Genomic DNA, 14,617 nt, shown 5'->3' with positions numbered 1-14,617 from the left:
CTCGTGAATCCTGACATTTAAGAAATGCTGCATCTGAACAGACAGGAAGCTCTAATGACCTGCTATTGGGATATGTTCTATGGCTCTGCTTGAAGAGCATCTGCGTTTTGTGCTAACAAGAGTGGTCACGCCCTCCATTTCTGAGCAGTCGCTCTTCATTAGGGGCACTGTGTTACAACCAGAGCATCTACAATGGTCTCCTGGGTCAGAGCCATGTTGAAGCTGGTCCTCTGTCTTCATGATGGCCTTGGTGCCTTGGTGTTTCAGCAGCATCACCTTTGACAGCTGGAAGGGAGTCAGACATGGGCAAGTGCCCAGTAGGGCGTGTGCGGCTCTGGAGAATAGGGATAGACCACTGATGGGCGACAACTCTCCCTCCCCAGGCGGTAGTAACGGCCCCTTTCTGTGCGGGAAGCAGACCACATTTGAAGGTGGAATGAGGGAGCCTGCAATCGTGTGGTGGCCCGGCCACATCGCCACAGGCCAGGTGAGTCAGAGGTCAGCCACATGGCCAGGCCTGTTGTCATCCTGGGATGTGGAGACTCGGCCCTCATGGGCCTGCTTCTTTCACTCACTCTACCTTGCCTAGGAAACACCAAAGTCACACTCACCATTCTCCTCCAAACCAGGTCTCCCCTGGGGGAGGCAGCTGGTGAAGGGTGCATGGGGTGGGCACTGGAACAGTCTCCCACAGATATGGCGTGTAGTGTCATTATCTACCATGGGGGGAGGAGGTGTCTGTGGTTGGTTAATGGGGCATTCTACTCAGTATGACTGAGTAGAATGGCTTGTTTCTGCAGGACTTGTCAGAGCCTTTATTATGCTAATGAATATTGTGAACTTCTAGAAGGTGCATAGAGCAAGCTGAGTTTTCAAAGTCTTGTTTGGTCATAGGATCTTTTTATCCATACTGCATCTCCCAGACCACTGTTCTGTGGACACACTCCTAGAGACAGCAGGAGCTCAACTGTGTGGTTGGTATCTGTCTGCAGTGCACAGGTGTAAACTGCAGGGCTGGCTGACCTGGTCCTCTGGCTGGCCATGGTGTGTGTCCTGCTCCTCAAGCCCTCACTCTGCCCCTGCCTTGGCTGAGAACTCACAGTCTTCTCTAACTGGGCGCCTTGATTCAGGGTGTCAAGACTGTAAACATGTGTGTCACTGTCTCAATTGGTCTTTTTTCCCCTTCTGAGCTCCGGAGAACACTGTTCTCAGCACTAGTGTCAGCTCAGCCCTCATAGCAGCACCTTGGGGGCTTCTGAGTGTCCTGTGGCCACTGAAACAGTCACCGCACTGAGGGGCTGGAACCACACGTGTTTGTTCTCTCAGGTCTGGAGGTCGAAAGTCCAGCACCATCTCCCGGGGCTAGAATCAGGTGTCACAGGGCCGATCCCTCCTGGAGGCTCCTCGAGAAAACTCATTTCCTAGCCTTTTCTGGCTTCTTAGTCTCTGGCTCCTCCCTCCCTGGTCCAGGCCGGCGCCCTGACTCAGGCCCTCTTCCCCTCTGCCAGTGTTAGGATCTGTGATTACTCTGGGCCCACCCTGGGACCCAGGATCAGCCCATTTTAAGATTGACTGATTGACAACCTGATTCCCCTTCTCTGTGTGAGGAAACATTCACAGGGTTCAGAACTGGGGCATGGAGGTCCCTGGGGGGTGTCATTCTGCCTATCCTCATCATCCCCATTCCACATGTCAGCAAACTGAGGCTCAGTGAAAGGTACTCACTTGTTGGGACCATCCAGCTGGCAGGTGGCAGAACCAGGGTAGACCCCCAGGCATGGGGTATGGAGCCTACCCCTCTCCCCGACATCCTTCCCCCAACTTCTCCCTCCTGGGACAGTCTCATGGGGACCCCTCTCTCCAGCTCCTCTGTCTGTGGCAGGCCTTTGCCTGCCTTGCTCTTGGCCCCTCTGGTCTCTGCTTTCTGGAGAAGAAAATATATCACACAGAACTGTGCGGCCACCTTCCCTCCACCGCGTCCCATAGCACATACTGAAATTGAATTAGATGGGACTATCAGGCCTGTGCCCTGTGATAACTGTGAGAGGATTTTATTTAAAAACACCCTGCCATTTGTCCAACCAGTTTCAAATATTTAGCTCTCCCCTTCACGCCTGGCGGGGTGACTTTATTAATTGTAGCCTTTGATTCAGAGTTAAATCTTGAAAGTGCTGATAACAGCCTTGGTGACTTCCTGCCATGGGCTCATGGCAGACAAATTGCGTTTTCTTAAAGACATTATGTGCACATCGAGAGTGTCTATTTTTCAAAAAGAGCATCTTCCATGAGTGCACCCAGCTGTTCTGTGCTGATATGAGGACTTCAGATATCCACGCCTCATTCCCACACCACCCCCACCTGGCACCATAATCGCTCCTTATTTATTTTTCCAGACAGTTAAAATATCTGGATTTCTTTCTTTCCTTTTCTCTCTCTTTTTTTTTTTTTTTTGGTCCTAAAATAAAGTGAGAAGGGAGAGGAGCTGCTGCAATGTTTCTCTTCTCTGCTTCATAGAATTTTTGAACTAAATGTCGACCTTCATGCCCCACCCTACACTGGGCTGCAGAAACATGACACAAGTGGCCCTGATGTATTGTGCTTGGTTTCCACAGGGAGTTTCTCCTTATGTAGAGGAATGGAGGCAAGGGTGCCCCGGGGTATGTGAAGTGGCTCAAGGAAATGCTTGCCTTGCTAAACCTGCCAGACCAACCCTTGTCCCCAGATCCAGAGTTCAGGAGTGAAGGAACTGGGTGGAATTCAGACAAGGTGGAGCTGTACCTGGGGAAACAGACTTGCATCCGAGGAGACAGTGGGCAGTGCCTCGCCAGGAGCAGTCAGCTCCTTAGGGGCCACCTCTTGCTGGCTCTGTGGAGTCGGATTGTTACATTTGGGTGGCCACAGCCTCTGGGAAAAAGGCTGGTCAGTCCCCACCCCAGTTCATCTGCTCTCCCTTCCTGCCCTTCCTCCCGTCCCCCCTTGCTCTCCATGCTGCTCTGGGCTTTGAGGGTCTTTTTTTCGCCTGCAGTTTTACCTGAATTGGGAAGTCACAGCATCAGTATTAAAATGATGTGACAGTTGGGCTCAGAGTGGGCAGGCCTCCCAAGGTAGGACCCTGCTGGTGGCTCCCTGGGAGGGCCACATCTTCTCCTTTCTGTCTGGTTCCCACTTGAAGGCACCAGGTAGCAGCAAAGGCTCAGTACTGGGGATGGGACAGGGCCCTGCCTACTCTGGGGTCAGACAGCTAATTTGATCCCGCCTCAGCTCCTGACCTCCCCGAGGCCACTCTCCCAATGAGGGGACTCGTTGCTTTCTCTCAGGTCCTGAAGTGGAAGAGTTGTATATCAGCCACACTCAGCCAGCCAGATGCTCATGGGCGTGTGGAGATCCAGAAGAGCCTGGGGTCAGGTGGGACAGGGACCAGGCTAGCTGAGGTAGACAGGGCTGGGCATGTGCACACACGTGTGTACATCACATTCTCGTGTGTGGACGCGCTGTAAGGGATGTGGCTTTGTGTGCATGTGTATGTGAGTCTTCATGCCTCTGCTGGCCCACCTGGGCAGCAGCAGGATGCATGCGCGGAGACCTGGCCCCTGGCTGTCGTTTGGTCAGGGCAGGGCCTCCTAAGCGACTGTCTGTCTGCCCATGTCCATTTCAGGTAAGCCACCAACTGGGCAGCATCATGGACCTTTTCACCACCAGCCTGTCCCTCGCGGGCTTGGAGCCGCCCAGCGACAGGGTGATCGATGGCCTTGACCTCCTCCCTTCCATGCTGCAGGGCCAGCTGGTGGACAGGTTAGTTCTAGCCAGGCACTTGCCCCCCTGCTTGCTCCCCCAGCACCAAACAGCAGAGCTGGAGCTGGCTGACGAAGCAGGTTTCCTTGCCCAGCTGGCTCAGAATAGAGGGAGGTGCGACCCTTGTGACTTTCTGGCACGAAATTCATCCTCCCTGTGGGGTCCGTCATTTCTGCTCAGCCATGGGTGGAAGGAGAGAGCGTCCGTCTGCTTGAGTCATTAGCCACCCCAAACCTCTGGAGCCATGTCCTGCCTTCCACCTCAACACCAGAATGCTCTGTGTCCAGAGTCAGTCAGTCTCCGGCTTGAGACCAGCTAACCATCCTGAAATTAGGGCAGGGATTAGATGGGCTTGTGTTCTTTTTTTGTTTTTTGTTTTTCCCAATATTGCCTATTTTTTTTTCTTTCTCAAAACCTGGCACAAGCGCCTATTTACTATGAGGGAGGCCCTGGACTCAGTGGGCTGTCTGACCCCCAATGGAACCGGAGCCTCTGGTGACCATCTAAGACTGGCTTCACCCCACACCTGGCCTCCCAAGGCCAAGAATGATGGGTAACCGTAGGCTCACCCTACAGCCTCAGGGACTTTTGCATGTATGCCCATGTGATGTCATCAGGGGCATTTCTATAAAATCTTAGCTCTAACCATGCATCCAAGAGTCTCTTGAGTCACCCGAGCCCCCTGTTCCCTCCCTGACAGGCCAATATTCTATTACCGTGGCAACACGCTGATGGCAGTCACCCTGGGCCAGTACAAGGCCCATTTCTGGACCTGGACCAATTCCTGGGAGGAGTTCAAACAGGTAAGGGACCTTGGGGCTATAGACTCTGCACCACTCCCCCAAACCCGGTCCTTAAGGAGGCATCTGGGCAGAGAAGGCTGGCAGGAGGCTTCTCCAGAGTGGTGACTGGCACACAAGTCGCTTGCTTCGTGCTGTAAAGAGTTAGAAGCCCCATGATGTAGCTACAAGGACAGCCCCTGAGGGGCCCGGATGCCCCACCCTCTCAGGCCACCCAGAACCTGGGGAAAGGAGGCCTCAGAGCAAGCTAAGACCGAGCCCAGGCCAGCCACCTCAGGGCCCAGGTAAAACCAAGGTGTCTTCCCCCAAATCCCTCCCCACTTGTCACTCTCCAAGGCCTGGCCAAGGTGCTCTGTGGCCCTTCTGAAGGACTGTCTCAGTCTCTGCATCTCGGGTCTGCCCCCGAGGGCTTGTAGGTAAAGTGTCACATGCATGCTGAGCCCTAGAGTATTCAGCACATGGTCTCAGGTTCCTGCTGCCCCTCAGGGCACCTTCTCTTCACTGCTAGTCTTGCCTGCCCTTCCCACTTCCTGTGTCTTCCCTCTGCTGCCTCTTCCTAAGCCTCCCACCCAGGTCTCTCAGCTCCCACTTATCCCACTATCTAGGCCTTTAGGCACAAGAAAAACCTGCTAATATGCCTTAATTGAGAGGAAAAGCAATTTAAGTTAATGAAAAATCTAAGTACTGGAACACTCTGCACCACTTTGGATGCAGATTGCAGACTTAGTGGATCATAGGTCTGGTCCCGGGCTGGGCGGGTAACACGGCCAGGCACTGCCTATGCAGTGCCCAGACCGGATGCCCCGGGCACTCAGGCAGAGCATAGGACAATGTGTGTTTCCTCCAAGTGGCCCAATGCCCACAAATGTCCCTGACTTGTGGTCAGAAGCACTGATTGGCATCAGGCAGGCTTAGCTGAACCAAGTGAGCCTTTACTTCTCCTTTGCCCTCTGAGGTCCAGAGTGTCTTGTGGGCCCCTCAGACTCTGTGACAACAGCCCCTAACCAGAAATCTCTGCGAGCAGCATAGAAGACCTGTGTCCCCCGGCCTGTGTACTTGTCTTTGGTCTCCCCATCCCCTGACAAGCAGGGTCACACCTGGCTTGCCCCTTTAGATGCCCAGGGGCTGAGAAGCTATAGGAGCATCCAAAAGGGGCTCAGAGGCTGGCAGTGTGGGGACCCTAGGGCACAGCCATGTGGTCTCACTTCTCCCTTTCTGCCCCCAAACACACACAGGGAATTCCCCAACCAGCCTCTAGGGTCCCCATTGTTGGCTGCTCAAGAGTCCAGGTGGCCCAGCTGGCAGGTATGGCTGGTGTTCTGGGAGCGGCCCCTTGGGCCTTTCTGTGGCTCCCTACCCTGTGAGTTCTCAGGGCCTTTTGGGGCAGAGTCCAGTCCTTCCCCACCCAAGTGAAATAGCCCAGCCCAGAAGGGCTGGGAGAGCATTTCTAGAAAGGAGACCGAAAAAGTTCAGTACCTGCATAGCCTGTCCTGACCTGACCATGTTTACAGTGGGGTTAGGATGCATCAGGAGAGGCCACCCCAGAACAGCTGGGTGACACCTTCCCCCACTCCCTTAGCCCCCTACCCACAGGGCTCAGTGGGATGCATTCCCATTTTCTAAGGGTTGTTTGTGAGAACACCTGGGTCGGTTTGGTCTGCATGGCTTCTGTCTTCTTGGGAGGTGAGGCACAAAAAGCTCCCTTTTCCAATGTGTGTAGACATTAAAGGAGGCCCTCCCCGGGAGGGTGGCTGGTGGACACAGAATCGGGCTGTGGGTTCACTGTATCACAGCACAGTCACAGTTTTATTTAAATGCCAAGGGGACAGCTGCAGTGCCATTTGGATGGCCCTTTTCCCTCCAGGGATCAATAAAGCTGAAGGGGCACATGAAATCGGAAAGGACCCTGTGACCATCAACAGCTCACCTGAGCACAAGGGGATATGTTGATTCTCCACCAGGCCCTTCTAGGCGGTTAACACATTAGGGATATTAGCTTTGGTCAGAGGCCACATGGGGCCCAGGTAAGGGAGAAGCCTGGGGTACGACTTAGCTGGGGGTCTACCAGTCTGTGGTCTCCAGGTTTGAGGGTCACCTGAGTAGACCCTATGAGCTTCCTGACTGTACACTTGTCCTGGGGTATCTCGCTGGGGTCCTACTATGTGTGGCCCACCTGCCTGAGCCCCAGGTTTTCTATCTACTCACGATTGCCGGATGGCAGAGGAGGAGGAGGGAGTGAGTAGCTTTCCCTGCCAGACCTGGTGCCACTGTCCCACACAAGCCCACGACCTCCCACCATGGGGGCAGCTGGAAGCCATGGGCGAGAGGAGGTACATGTGTCCATGTGGCCTTCTGCATTTATGACCTTAATCCCAGGGGCATTAGCTACAGTGCATGCTTATCCCCCTCCTCCCTTCCCACCCTCCAAAAAGCTGGCACTGTGACCCGCAGGTGCACCTGCTCCCTTTCCGGGGGGAGGGGAGGAGGAAAGGTGCATGTGGGGGGCCAGCTCAGCTGCGATGCTCCCAGGGTGAGGCCTATCTCACATGACAACAGTTGTAAGAGAAAAATCTTGTACTAATTAGCAGGATCTTAATTAAATAGCTTATTTGATTTGCATCCAAATTATAATTTGTGTCTTCTGTCTAGACTTAGATATTTCTCCATTAACCACTCAGCATTTTTATGCTAAATGTGGTGGTTTCTCCCACTGTTAAATCCATATTTGTCCTCTAGCAGTTCTGCTCCCAGAAGGTCAAAGGGTCACCCCCTTTGGAAGCCCTGTGTGTACACTGTTGGCTGCCCTCAGTGACTTAGACCACAGCCCCTGACTTGGGAATCGACTGCTCAGTGCAGATAAATGGAATTTCACAGGCTCCTAACTTCCCTACTTTATTGAAAAACAGAATATTAACTGCTCCACTGACCAGCTGTCCATTACAGACACAGAGGGGTTAGAAATGGTTTGCCTGTCAAACCAGGCACTGATACCTACAGAAAGCCTTTCAATCAGTTACTGTGCACAGGTCACAGCCACCTGTCCAGACCTGTCAGCAGTGCCCTGTGTTGGTTGAAGACTGGTGCCAAGCCGCTTGTGTGACTCTAGGGTCACCAGTGCCTCAGGATGGGGACCCTGGCCTCACCTAATATCTACTGGATGGTGGGGGGGGCGGCGCTTTTCCTTTTCCAGAGTCAGGGAGCCACAGGGGGGCAGCCTTCAGGCCACAGCTTTGAGGGAGCCCCTGGCCTGAGGCCACCTTGGGCCTCAGGACTGCCCCAGACCTGGACAGAGCTCAGAACACACGCTGACATAGAGAGCCCATTCCAGATATGCATCAGAGGCCACACAACAAAGAAGCCAGGGGACAGAGGAGGCCGGAGCAGGAGTCGAACGTGGGGCCATGGGCACTGCCCCTGAATCTTAGGGCAGCCTGGTGTTTTCTGCACTCTCCATTTTCTTCCTGTTTTCCTGAACATGTGAAACATAGTCATTTTAGGTTCCCTGTTAACTTGTGCATCTGGATCATTCGTGAGCCATTCATGTGTCTGTGTTTCTCTGGCTTTCAGGACCAAGGTGCCTCCTCACCAATAAAGGGATGTTAACCACCATGCACGCCATTGGCCATGAGGCGGATAGAATGAAGATGAAAAACTTCGCTCTAGAAATTATGAGATGGGCTGAAATAGTTTAGAGATTCACTCCCCCACCAAGAAAAGCGTTCCAAAAAACTAGGGGATGGTACTCAGGGCATGACTGCTCAGCAGCTCTGGGGCCCAGGATTGTGGCAAGGCTCCCCCATGTAGGATCCCACCCTCAGGCCTGCTCAGGCCTTGACCGCTCTGACTCGTTCGAGATGGACTGGCCAGCCTTGCGGTCAGAGCTCACGTGCTCAGAGACAGCGCTCACTTGTCCTTCCTCTCATTTCAGGGCATTGATTTCTGCCCCGGGCAGAATGTCTCAGGAGTCACCACCCACACACAGGAAGAGCACACAAAGCTGCCCCTGGTCTTCCACCTGGGACGAGACCCAGGGGAGAAGTATCCCCTCAGGTGAGCGGGGCGCAGAGAGTCCTTGAAGCTGTTGAGGAAACGTTAGCCAGTCCCAGCCAACTCAAGCACACACACCAACATGTCTAGTTTTCCAGAAGAACCGTGTGTGCCGTGAACACTTGGAGATGCACAAATGCAGGAAGGGATGCGTGGAGCTTCCCCCTCCCACCACCACCAGGTGCCCTGGGGCCTATACTGTGGTTTTTCCATCTGGTGCATGCATGTTGTGGCCTTTCGTCTTCGGGTACCCCCTTCTCCACACTGCCCCACTCGTTTTGTCTCCCCACTCCATGTGGCCCAGCAACTGACATGACCCCTGCCCTGAGCTGCCTTCAGGGATGGCCAAGGTGGAGGGTAACGGTCCAGGCATGGGGTGGATGTGAACCTCTGCATGGCCACCAGGCTGCCATGACAGGCAGCAAAAGGATGTGGAGGGCAGCACTACCAGCCCGAAAGACCTACTAGGACTCCCCCCTACCTGCCAGGTGTAAATGAGTTCCTCCTGGTGAGGGTTGGATGGGGCCTGTCCACATTGTTGGGAAATGCTTTGGGGCTTCCTTGGCAGCACCTCCCTTCACTGGAGCTTTGTCCAGCTCAGAGGCCCAGGGCCATGAGAAAAAAATGTAGAGAGCCAGTGCCATAGCCAGGCTGTGGCCAGGGCACACAGTCCCTCCCCTGCAGCACCCAGGCCTTTATCCCATCTTGCTGACGCCTCCACAGCTGGAACAAACAGGCACCTGGGTTTGGGCGCCTTCGAGATGGGTCATAAGGACAGGGATGACCACTGAGCCTCTGAAAACCCCCACCCAATGGCAATGCGCACGATTTGGCTTCTCAGACTCAAATGCTCACATGAAGGTTGATACAACAGGCAGGCTGAAGATCAGGCTTGGTGTGAATCCTGCCCCTGCCCCTCGATGGCTGTGAGTGTGGCTGGATAGCACCACTTCCCCACCTTGACGTCTTCTGAAATTTAAGGTCATGGGGGTCTACCTTGCAGGGTGAAGATGTATAGAAAACACACCTGCCCGAGAATTCCCTTGTTAGACTCACATTATCGCTATTTGGGGGTGCTGTGGCATTCATGGTCATTTCCCTAATTAGAAGCCCCCTTGGACACCTGCCCACACCCACTGCTCCCTCAGAAGCCCATAGCCCCTCATGCCTGGCCTCCAGAAGAGGAAGTTGGGATCTAGTTTGGGATGTGACCTGTCCAGGGTTATTCTGGGGACAGGGCTCTGGGCAAGAAGACCTGGGAGCTGCTGCTTGGCCCACAAGAGTTCAGGGCTGAGTGCAGGGCCTCCTGGAGCCTCCCGCCTGCACTCACACCGTGGTGCAAGAAGCCTTGTCCCCAAAATTGCTGCACTTGGTTAAGCTAGTCCTTTCCAGTGTATTTGGGTACAGAATTCTGGAAAGACTTGAAACACTCCTGAGACCTGCTTTGAGAAGCTTGGGGGCTCTGTGTGGATAGAGTGTACCCAACAGAGCAGGGAGCATGGGACCAGTATGGAGGCCTGAGGAGTAGGGATGATAGTGTCAGATGAACCCCAAAAAGGTGGCAATCAGGGCAGGGCGAGCCATTCCTCATAGAAGCAAACCTGGACCAAAGAGATTAAAAAAGGACCATGAAAATGGGAGAAAGGGCCCTGGGAAGCTGCGAAGATCTGGTGCAGCCTGGGGACACCAGGAATGCAGGGTGCCCTTCTGGTCTGGCCATCTGCCAAGGCCCTGAAACAGTAAGACTGAAGAATCACGGTTGCTGCCTCTGTCCCATGGCTCTGCGTGTCACCTTGTTTGTAGGAAAGAACAAATGAGGCAGAGGTGGTCTCTTTTAGCTGTTTATTTCCAGGAGGCTCCTGGATGGTGGTACCATCAGGGAGGGGTCCCCTGGTTCCCAGGCCCCTTCCTGGTGGCCTACCTGGATGTCCTGCCCCTACCTTCCTATTGCTTTCCTTCTCTGCCTCAGTGACCTAGTACTCTCGTCTCTAGCTTTGCCAGCACTGAGTACCTGGACGTCCTTCGCAGGATCACCCCAGTCGTTCAGCAGCACCAAGAGGCCTTGGTCCCCGGACAGCCCCAGCTCAATGTGTGCAACCAGGCAGTCATGGTAAGTGGTTTATACGTGGCTTTCAACACTAGGAGGGTGCATTTCCTGTTGGGGTCATCCTCAGGGCCACGAGTGCTATGGGGTCTACATGCCCCATCACTTCACCTGCGTCCTCAACACAAGCCCCATAGATTTGCAGCGAGTCTGGCAGCCATGTGCCTCTCAGGAACACCACCCTCCTCTCACCTTCAGGGTGACCACGGGGCAGTGTGGTGGGACCAAGGCAGAGAACACGGTTCCAGAGGCTGCTGAGTTGCAGGCCAGAACCCCACTTCCCTCCTGCTTCCATCTCAAATCTCATAGATGTGAGGGGTCACTTGACCCCTCTGCAGGTGCAGGACAAGCCAAACTCACGTAGGGTGTAGACACCCTGGGCAGGTGGCCTGGGTGTATAGCCAGCCCATGGGGCCCACCTCTGCGGCACAGCAGACACAGGTCCCAGCAGGGACAGACCTCTTTAAACCCCGTAGGTGACCCACCCGGTAACTGGAAGTGTCTGAGTGATACCCTGCTCCACAAAGATGGTTGATTCACATGTCCTGATGTCAGAAGCTCTGGTGGCACCTCAGATCCCAGAGAACAAAGGCAGATGGTTTGGCCCAGCTTCCCAGCCTGTCAGCCCCTCTCCCAAGCACTCCATTCCCTGGACCCACTAGGCCATTGTGAAGACAGCTAAAAACACCCTGTAGTCGCCCATGTGGAATGCATCTGGGCCAGATGGAGCCCAGGGTGCCCCCAGGAGGGAAGTGATTGTGGGAGCAGTCAGAGTGCAGAGTGAATATGATGGGAGGAAATTGTGCAGGGAAAACAGAGTCAGGATATCAGAAGCATTTTCCTAGTGGTGAGGATTATTAAAGGATGGGTGACTTGGCAGTGGACGAAGGGGCTGAGTTGGACAGGGGCTGGTGGGGGTGGGCTTATCACTGTCGTCCACACCCAGAGCTTACCACAGGAAGATAGTAGGAGAGCAGGGCCTGCCCCTTCCCTTAGAGGGGTGCTATTCTGGCATGCTGCTCTATGGACTCAGCGGTGGAGCAAGGTCGAGACCCTGAGGTCTCTCGGGATCCAGGAGCCTGAGAGCAGCCTGCCTGGGAGGAGCCCCTGGTCCCCACTCCAAACCTTGTTTTTCCTTCTGTGAAAGCAGTGCTCTTCCCACCCCCAACAGAATGTTTCTCATCTCCTGCTGGCGACTGCTTTATGGGTGCAGGCAAAGTCCTAACTTCCTGGAGCTGAAGAGGGTCTTAGTTGACAGCAGGGGAGGGGAAGGGAGGTGACCAACCTGGCCAGGGTGCTGCTGCCATCTCCTGGGCACCACGGGAATAGTGGAAGCCTGGCTGCCCATGGAATGAAAGTGGAGGATCCTGCAAACACTGAAAGTGAACTGAAGACAAGCAGGAGAAGTGTATGGATTTATGTGTGTGTGAGCGTGTGTGGGTGTGTGCGTGTGTAAAAGCCTGAGGGACCCCCCCCATTCATCTTTTCCACACCCCTGACCCCCAGGTGGAGGGAAGTTTCCACTCTGAGCCCTCTATCACACACACCCCTAAGCTCAGCCCTGGCTCCCTCACTTCCAGCCTCCCCCCAGCACGGTTCTGGACTCCCCACACTTCCACCTTTAGCTCAGCCTTGGGCCCCTGCACTTCTAGGCTGTCCAGCTCACCCCTAGCCCCTGGCCCCTACACATCCAGGCCAGCTCATGTGAGGACTCAATGTGGTGTCCTTCGGTCTCTCTGATAAAAAGACCAGTCCTGTTCAGCCTGTTATAGCCCTTGAACAGTAGTTGACTATCCTGTTGAGTATCGGACACCTGATGCTGGCTTCCCCAAAACCTGACTCTCAGCCTGGGCCCAGAATCTATGTTCTGCAAGGACATAGACATGTGGCTCTCTCCGCTCTGCCTCAAAGCTTGGGAATAGCTTTCTTATCCAAACCTGGCCCCACCCAGGTAGCCAGCCCCTCTCAGTGTGGGCATCCGGGGCCCACGTGACCACAGGAGCCACGAGATGCCAGTGCAGGAGAGGGCTTTCCTTAGCATTGATGCTCCGATTCAGTAACATGCAGTCTCTGAGGTCCTGTCCTCAGGTGTGCCCCCAGAGTCTCCTGACTGGCACAGGGACAACCCTGGGCACTGGGGGCACACAGCAAAACCAGGAAGGCTCCTTCTTAGGGGCATGTATTTCCCTTTCTATTTCCAGGGAAAGTATGGCCACATAAAGTGAGGCTCCACATTAATGTGCACAGCTAGGCAAGGGCTGCATTGAAATAAGCCGTCTCTCCCCTGGAGAAAGGGCTCCTAACAATTAAAGAGCTTTCTGTGGGAAATCATGAGTTGTATGAAACATCTCAGTCAATCAGCCTTTCTGGACGGTGGAGCTCATTCTCTATCACAGCGGGGTATATGCAGGCCCTAGCATTTCCTCTACTTGGAACAAGGCCAGGGGGTTGGGGCAGTTAGCAGACTGATCCCTTGGATAACAGGGATCAGGCACGGGCCCCACTCTGTGGCCACCCACACCCTAAGACCTTACCGTCTTGCCCCTTACTAGCCTTGAGGAGCCCGGGTGTCTCTCATGCTGGCCTCATCTGGGCTACAGTAGAGACAGTGGCAGCTTCCACACTGCGGCCAGGGCAGGGCAGGAGTGTAGAAACTGCTAAGTCCAGAAGTGCTTGGAATAATTGTGTTTTCTCTTTCTGAATTTTCATTTCCCAGAACTGGACACCTCCAGGCTGTGAAAAGTTGGGGAAGTGCCTGACACCCCCAGAGTCTGTCCCCAAAAAGTGCTTCTGGCCCCACTAGCACCTGCTCAGGTTCAGGCCAGGCCCGGGACCTCCCACTGGCCCTGCAAGTGTCTAGGGGTAGGGTCTGGCCTTGGCCCACACACTGGAAAAGCCCCACCTGCCCTCTGCCCTACCCATCACCAGAGGGATGTCAGCTGCAGCCAGCAGCAGGACCTGCATTGGCTACACTTCCTGGCCCTGGAATCACTCCTCAGCCTTCCTCCTAGGTCGCCTGACCCTGCTGCCTTGAGCGTGAGGCTGTCAACTGCTGCCAGCAGGTCTCAGTACCCCTACCTGTCTTCCCACTCAGTAACTATCACCTTCAGGCTGGCCTTGTCTGGGGCCTGGCCTCCATCCCAGGACCCACAGCTGCCCCCACCTGTCCCTTCAAGCACTTCAGCCCCAGTGTGAAGGAGGCTCTGTGTTGAGCCCTGGTGCTACACAGAAGGGCCATCGCAGCACCACCTCCCTGTACCACCCCATGTGCAGGGGGATCCTCGACAGCCAAGGCCTCCCTGGAACAGTTGATGCCACTACTTTCCTGGGGACATAAGGATGTCAGCGGCCTCGATTTTCCACCTTTCAGGGATCTAGACCCCTAACCCCAGCACACCGTGAGGTGTGTCTGCGCCTCACAGCCATCGTGCCCACCCTCCTACTCCTGGCATCTGGTGTGGCAAAGAATGAGGATGAGCCCTTTCACTGGCCCAAATCAGAAGAGCCTGAACAACAAAGCGAGGACCCCAAGATTACCTCCGTGAAGGCACGAGGAGCTCCTTCCTTTGAGTGGGGTTTTCACATCTGCAGTGATCGTCTTGCCAAAGCCGTATTGCTATAAGATTGGTAAATTATGAAGAACAGGTTTTAGAATAAAGTAACGGGCATTTTAGCGGTTTTTTTTGTTTTTTGTTTTTTTTTTAATGAGGTTGTTTTAGAGACGTTGTCCCTGGTGTTCTCAGCCGACGCTGCCCCAAGGACCTGCCGGGTCGGGATTTCAGGATTTCCCTGAAAGCCCGGCAAGGCTGCGTAGGCACCATATTCCATCGACTTTAACTCGCACCTCGTTCCTGCCCGAACGTCCCCGAGGAAG

At 54.5% G+C, this 14,617-nt stretch overlaps 1 protein-coding gene across 3 annotated transcripts in view; it reads left to right on the top strand.

The window, feature by feature from the left end:
* Nucleotides 1-14,421, top strand: part of GALNS (galactosamine (N-acetyl)-6-sulfatase) — a 28,754-nt gene extending 14,333 nt beyond the window's left edge. For 2 of the 3 annotated variants that reach the window (XM_016129482.2, XM_036231548.1), the window contains 6 exons: nt 384-487; nt 3,656-3,792; nt 4,493-4,595; nt 8,521-8,642; nt 10,632-10,749; nt 13,460-14,421. In XM_016129482.2, the coding sequence (XP_015984968.1) occupies nt 384-487; nt 3,656-3,792; nt 4,493-4,595; nt 8,521-8,642; nt 10,632-10,749; nt 13,460-13,546 (671 nt within the window). In that variant the 3' untranslated portion in view covers nt 13,547-14,421. Of the gene's footprint in view, nt 1-383; nt 488-3,655; nt 3,793-4,492; nt 4,596-8,159; nt 8,501-8,520; nt 8,643-10,631; nt 10,750-13,459 lie in introns of those variants that run through there. The other variant, XM_016129483.2, reaches the window with a different exon arrangement.
* Nucleotides 14,422-14,617: the final 196 nt, after the last annotated feature.

This window comes from Rousettus aegyptiacus, unplaced genomic scaffold (assembly GCF_014176215.1).
Source record: "Rousettus aegyptiacus isolate mRouAeg1 unplaced genomic scaffold, mRouAeg1.p scaffold_m13_p_14, whole genome shotgun sequence".
NCBI lineage: Eukaryota > Metazoa > Chordata > Mammalia > Chiroptera > Pteropodidae > Rousettus > Rousettus aegyptiacus.
Note: the sequence above shows the minus strand (reverse complement) of the source record. Positions and strands in the feature narration are given on the sequence as shown.